This window comes from Haliotis asinina, chromosome 4, assembly GCF_037392515.1.
Source record: "Haliotis asinina isolate JCU_RB_2024 chromosome 4, JCU_Hal_asi_v2, whole genome shotgun sequence".
NCBI classification, from domain to species: domain Eukaryota; kingdom Metazoa; phylum Mollusca; class Gastropoda; order Lepetellida; family Haliotidae; genus Haliotis; species Haliotis asinina.
Genome location: NC_090283.1, coordinates 35,082,576 through 35,089,581, shown reverse-complemented (window position 1 = coordinate 35,089,581; position 7,006 = coordinate 35,082,576). Strand labels below are relative to the sequence as shown.

At 43.5% G+C, this 7,006-nt stretch overlaps 1 protein-coding gene across 1 annotated transcript; it reads right to left on the bottom strand.

The window, feature by feature from the left end:
• Positions 1-692: 692 nt before the first annotated feature.
• LOC137280910 (putative polypeptide N-acetylgalactosaminyltransferase 9) lies at positions 693-6,599 on the bottom strand. Its single transcript, XM_067812096.1, has 10 exons — positions 6,377-6,599; positions 4,834-4,987; positions 3,865-4,028; positions 3,507-3,671; positions 3,119-3,329; positions 2,893-3,010; positions 2,344-2,526; positions 1,813-1,941; positions 987-1,100; positions 693-815 (listed from the first exon to the last, which is right to left on the bottom strand). Exons 1-10 carry the CDS (start codon positions 6,597-6,599, stop codon positions 693-695), a joined length of 1,584 nt encoding a protein of 527 aa, XP_067668197.1.
• Positions 6,600-7,006: the final 407 nt, after the last annotated feature.

Here is a 7,006-nt window from a genome sequence, read left to right as displayed (position 1 = left end):
GTTTGGCATTCAACTTTAACTGTGGTAAGTGATAAACAGAAATACTTATGCATTTAGAAGACCTAGAGAAGGGTACATTACATATCATAGTTGTATGTCAGGGCAGTGTCACCAGCAGTTGGTGTAGTGTAGGTACTGAGATTGGTGATATCTGTACTGGAGAATGAACATCTTACGAATATGATGCTAGCCACTCTGTCATTGTGGACGTTGTGTGGTCCACCAGTCTGTCACTATATTGCGTCTGTGGGAATCCCAATGTAAGGAATTGTTCATCTGTCTTATAGTGTGAGCAGACAGACACTGGGTGTAGTCTACAGTATGTGTACTGCCTAGTCATGTCATCTGCTACACTACCAAGAATTGCTAATTTTAATATAATAAATGTCTTCACCCCAGCGTGTCATACAAAGAACCTAGAACCTACCAGCAATCATGCACCAAATGTAAAGCCACAGATATCATTGTATCACTTATGAGCCACACATGCACTAATTAGCTGTAACCTAAATATAAGACCCACCTGCACTGTATGTCAACAATCTGTCACAAGAGTCATTAAATATTTACACTTTAGAGGCACAACAATGGTTCTGAAGGCAGTGGATTTCTGGAATTGTGTCTTTTTGCTCCGCTCCATAAAGTCCCCCAAGGGATGAGTTGTCTGTCGTCTGTCATGTCAGTTATAGTGGCTATGACGGGCGTGGCGTGAGTGTCCACACTTGAGACCTGTGTCCAGAACAGGGGTGGACGGTGAGAGTCTTCTTGTCCGCCTGTAGACACAGTCCATCGGTCTTTTCGTGTAAGTACCCATCCTGTGGAAATAAGTCGAAGGAATAAGTGTCGTGTCTTCTGTAAAGATTGTATTGTTTCAATCTGTTGCCATTGGAGGCTGTTCCATGGTTAATAGTCAAATGTATTAACACTTCTTCACAATTCCCTTCTTGTGCCAGTTACATCTGAGTCAGTGTATTAGGCAATTGTACCTGAGTGTACGTCCAGCTTGTTCCGTAACGCAGGTTCAGGGAGACATTCCCGTCCATGACGTACAGATGTTGATGGTAGTTCCAAATCTGGCCATTGTCACGCATGCACCAAAACTGTAGTTTGAGAGAGATGAAATTAGCAGAGGCCATAAGGGAAAATTAAGTTAAAGGCGTGTGTTGTTAATTTTGTTATGACAATTTTCTGTTTAAACCAACGAGCACTTTCGTTTCAACACGACCGCTGGACAGCTACTATTTTGCCATCTCTTGGTTTCCAGGGACCAGTTTAAACCTGGAATCCCAACGGTTGTAATGCTAGTCACCTATTACTGCCAGCAGTGGAGTGCTGGTTACACATTCTACCCGTTACCCTCACGGTTTATACACCTGCAGAAACATGGATATGTTGAATGTTCACCAAGGTAACGCTCAGGAATACAAATGACCGTCAACCACAGAAGGTTGTAATCCCCAAACTGGAATCATGGTATACATCGTCACAGACCATATGTTAGCAGTATATGAAAGGAAAAAGTGGTCACTATGACTCTACCTGATTGTATCCCTTTCCATAGCATGTGTACATGCTCGGCATTTTCGACTGTCGCCCCATCGAGTCTAAACAGGTGTTGTAGGCAGCGTTCCGAATCTAGGAAAAAGTACACCTCCAGTAACAGAACTTCTAAGCCGAAGTAACAAGAACTTACAGAATGGCTGATGGTAAGTAACTTTCAACGTTTGGTTGTCTTGGATTATGAGTGACTGAGCCTCCAACCACTAGAATTGATTGAGACATACACTGAGTGTGAGCATACAGGTGGCATACCTCTCCTACAGTCAGACAGTCTGTGGGCACTGGGAGTTCCGGGAGCACGTTCTTCAAATACCATTCAAAGTCGTGGCAGTGTAGACTCCGACGTAGTTCTTGTCTTTCCGAGATATCTCCAACAACAACCTGAGGGGGAATAATACATGCAAATTAGCGGTGGTGATTACATCCAAGAAATGCCAGAGTACCCTGAACTCTGATATTTCCAACCTGCTTGGTACTGATGAATCGCTTAGGAAGTAGTCCTCATCTGTACGCCCACTCAAAGGCGTAATGATTTTGAGATTAAAGAATACAATTTTTACGACTGTCTCTGTATCCACCTGTCACCGACCTAAGAATTTCTACTTGTCACAGACCCTTTCAGTATTTCCCCCTGTCGTTGATCTTCTCAGTATTTCCCGCTGTCATCGACCTCAGTGTTACCCCCCAAAATACTTGACCTAAGTATTTCCCCCTTTCGGTTTCACCACTTGCCATCGACCTTCTCAGTTGTTAGCTTACCATATTTCTGCACCTATCACTAACCTTGTCAGATCCAGTAGTCTCGTAGAAGAACTTCTTGTAATCATCCATCCACACCTCGGCCACTCGGGCAGCGTTCCTCCTCACACTACCAGGGGTTGGCCAGTGGATGCGGTTGTTGTGGTGGAAGATGTGACCTACATGTGAGCAGGGCAGCAGCTCCACGCTTCCGTTACACATCCACACCTGCTCCACAGAGATTAAGGACACTGGTGGTGTAATCCAGAATTTTAAAAACATTCAGTGACACAAATGAACCCAGCTTTGTGTGCCATTTCCGTTACGCATCCACAGATGTCCCACAGTGGATTTGGTCACAAAGTTAACACGTTGAAACCAAGCATGCAACACATCTTCACCCCCGAGTGCCATCTGTCTCTTCATGTGTTTTTTTCTGATGTGGTTTCGCTGTTACAGTATTATGGGAGCGTGTCATAAAGTGTCAGTTTAATGTGTTGGCGTTTTGTGGCTTTAACGAAACACTTTGTTTAATTAAGATCAGTGTTTACTACAACTGTTAGACATGATCGGTGACTCCCTTTTCAGCCAAACCTTGAAAGACAGCTCGATGTTCTCTCCACCCCAGTAGTCCAGTCCTGGGTCGTAGGCCCCCAGCAGAGTAAAGTAGTCACGGGATATCGCAAACAACCCACCAGGCATTGTGGCGGATCTGAAAATACACACGGACACACGGTTCAGTTGGACCATGTGACTCATCTGTGATCAAGACTCGTGACACCTCGCTAGTGATGGTGCCAACAGTGCGATGTTCACTCACTTGATGGGTGCTGTCGGAGAACGGGCGGGTTTGGTACGGAGTTCATGGATCCCAATCCATCTGAAGATAAGGTTTGACCAGGAGAATGTCCCAACGCTGAGGGGAGCATGGGGTTTGACTGACAATGTGTCCGGCTTGATAGACTCTATTGTTGGATAGGGGACGGCGTAAGGATCCTCAGCAATCCGATCCAGCAGAGGTTCAAGCCAGCCTAGCAACAGATACTCTACTATAAATCATTGTATAGTTTCTTGCCATGCGGCATCTTTCCCATCTTTGGAAATGTAGAGATAGGTGATATAATGAAAGAAACCAAAGAACCATATCCAAGTATGATGCTGTCATGTTTACGTTCAACCGTGATGATATTGCCACTGTAAGACCCTACCTGGAAAACACTCGATGTGTGAGTCGAGAAAGACGAGGACAGGGGCCATCGCGTGCTTGTAGCCCAACAACCTTGCTCTTATCAGCCCCTCCCGCTGAGCGGTCCTAAGTATCTTCACTATGCCCAGCGTTGACATGTACTTCTCGAGGGCTGCACCAAGATATTCTGGACAAATATACACAATCAATGTAAATCCGTCTGTATCAGTTGCTCAAAGTCATCACAATTTGAGCGGTAGTGTAGGTTTCACGTAGAGGGGAGGGGCACGAAGTGTATTCCACATGCCTTGATGTTATTAGAAATGGAAAAACGAGGATGCACGTGCATTAGTATGAGATGTAGTAATTGTGACACGCACCTAGGTTTGACGCATCGTCAACAAGGATAATCTCCTGGAGGAGGTGTGGTGGTGAACGGTTGATGACACTGTGCACGGAGCGCAGCAAGGTAGACCACTCTTCGTTGTGGAAACACATGATGACACTCGCCTTGTGCCTGCTCTGATGATTCTGTAACTGGCATCTGGAACATACATTAGTATAAGCTTACAACAATGCAGACCTTTGCATTAAATTTCTGTATCACTAGTGAGTACGCGGCATTCCATTCGGTAACCATGCAAACGCAAAAACCGAAAACAAATTGGCCATTCTCACAATGGTATGGTATGTATTACATTATTGATCTCACCGATGTCATTAATTTAATTTGTGGACAATTGCGTGCGTGTTGATCACTGAAAATGCTGTCTAAGAAGATGCTATTGTTGACGTACGTACCTGTAACAGCTGGCTTCAGTTTTGCTTGCATTTATAGAGAAACAGCGCAAGTAATACACCCATAGAAAACATTATGTACTTCTACTTCTACAGAAACACAATGAAGTGAATTTTGAAATAAATTCTACTTCTGAGACCATGTCACATCTCTGGTATTTGGGTTCCTTGGAACAATAAGTCCGTCATACTTACTCTCTGGTCCCTGGCTTCTTAGGAACATAATATTAGAACATGTACTTTCTGGACCCGTGTTCCTGGTAACACATCCTTATACACTTACGCTGTGGTCCCTGTGTCCCTGAGCTCCTGGGAACAAACCTGTCACACTTACTCTCTGGTCTTTGGGTGCCTGGGAACACAACCTGCCACTCTTGCTCTCTGGTCCCTGGGTTCATGGAAACACAAAATGCCACACTTACTCTCTGGTCCCTGGGTTCATGGAAACACAACCTGCCACAGTTAATCTCTTGTCCCTGAGTGCTCGGGAACACAACCTGCCACACGTACTCTCTGGTCCCTGGGTTTCTGGGAACACCTGCTACACTTACTCTGGAGGGCCTGGTTCCGGAAGTCGACGGGTCACGGAAACAATTTCACCAACTTTCTGGGTATAGCTATTTTTTTCTAAGCCTTCATCAAATGTCTGCATTGCTTCAGTTGAAAGGTGGTTTGGGAAGACGGTCACTGGGCGGCCATACTCACCTGGAAAATTAGTTTCTATCAATCAGCGAAACATAGTGGGAACGGCCAGTATATACATGGGATAAAGTGTCACAACACCTAACATTTTTTCAACCATATAGCCATTTATATTAAAATCACAGTCATGACTGTTTGCATGATTACCTTGACAGAATGTTTTTCACCACGAAAGACAACTTCTACAGAGGAATCATACGACTTTATCGGTTCATACCAAGTGGTGTGTTGAAAATAGAGTGGCTTCTACAACCTTCGCCTATCGGACGTCCGTTGATGTGCCCACAGCACAGGTGAGTACGACTAGCTTGATGTCATGTTCAATGTCACTGGGATTTCAGCCCATGTAGAAAGCTCCACTAGTCGGCCAAAATACGATTTCTTTTGATAGCTGAGTACGTGATTGGCGCAGCAGGAACAGTTTCTAACATCACTGAAATCTGTGATGAAGAAACAGGGTTGTTGCAGCACATTTCGACGACCGTCCTCTGAACACAAGGTCAGTCTTCATAATGACAATGCTAGACAACACCGCTGCACGTGTTGCTGGTGATTTCTGATATTAAGAGATGGTAACAGCTCTATCATGGCCAGACAGGAGTCCAGATTTCAGCATGTTTGTTACCCAATACCAGACATCGTCGACTATGAAATCTCAATGTATTGGAACAAGCCCTAAATTAAGATCTCAACGTCTCAATGTCAAACTCACCGTCTGATACAATTAGTGAGGTCGGGGGTGGTATAGCAGTTGGCTGAAATAAGACCAAATATTTACATTGTGTTCGATTACTGATGCCTGTATGATTTCTTGTGGAATCTTGAAAATGACCACATTTGTAATCACTAATGGGTCGTCCCCATCGGCATTACAAATTGAGTCAGTGTATGCCATACTTGCTTCTAATAAACTTCTGAATATGTATTTTTAAACTCATTTGGCAAGAAATTGTTACTTGTTGATCAGTATATCCAGATATTAAGTTATATGATGCTTGAATAAGTTCTTTTGCACTGCTTAAATTGTAGCATACTGACACAATGAAAATATAGGGTGCTACGAAGCTGTTTTCCACGTGTATACATCAGGGCCCCCTTTCACGAAGCAAACTTTACTAATGTTACCTTAGTGCAGTGTTAAAGAATGTAAAGGTTGCTTCGTGTAAGGAGGCCAAGGTTGGTTTTCGTAGTTGACACATGCCATATACACGATAATAGCTTCGTTCAAAGTGGAAAGATTCGTTTGAACGTCTTTTTATTGTACATTTTACTCAACATGACAACATACATTAGTATGTTTGTCTTCGGCAGTTATTTCCGAAATAAATAGAATGTTTTACATTTTCAAGAAGAATACCTGTCTTATCTATCAACGGAGAATTGTGACCATACCTCGTCCATGAGGTGGGCTTTCAGCCACAAACGGAGGATACGTGACATCAGTTTGATCATTAGACCAGTTTCCAGTGTTCTTTAAGGAGTCAGACACTTGAATTGGTCGTTTGTAGTGCCTTGGGACAGGATAAGCCGTCAAGAAGATGATCCCGACAAACAGCCCACACAGGAACATCAACAGTCGCATCAGTCGACGTGGTCGGAGAAACTGCAGCAACATCATGCCGCATTTCCTTATCTTCATCATGTAAGAGACGGTTGAGCAAGCATGCATACTGGGACCGAAGACGCAGGTGACCGAGTATTCCTTTATCACACGACCCACCCGTTTCGCCGATCTATGATGTGATGAAACATGCAACATATTAACATATCAACAAATACATGTACCATGTATAATATTAGAAGTATGCTTCACTTTTGTTCCAAAAGCCAAAACGATTTTCTACAAATCGACAATGTGTCTTGCATCTTCCTATATTTATTCTGAAACAATTACACATGTTTCTGAAATAATTACATGTTTCAATTTACAACTTCAGGGAGGAGTGGCATTTTTATCCTCAGGGACTTTTCCCTGAAGATATATATAACTATATACCTCTCTCTCTATACATATAGATAGAT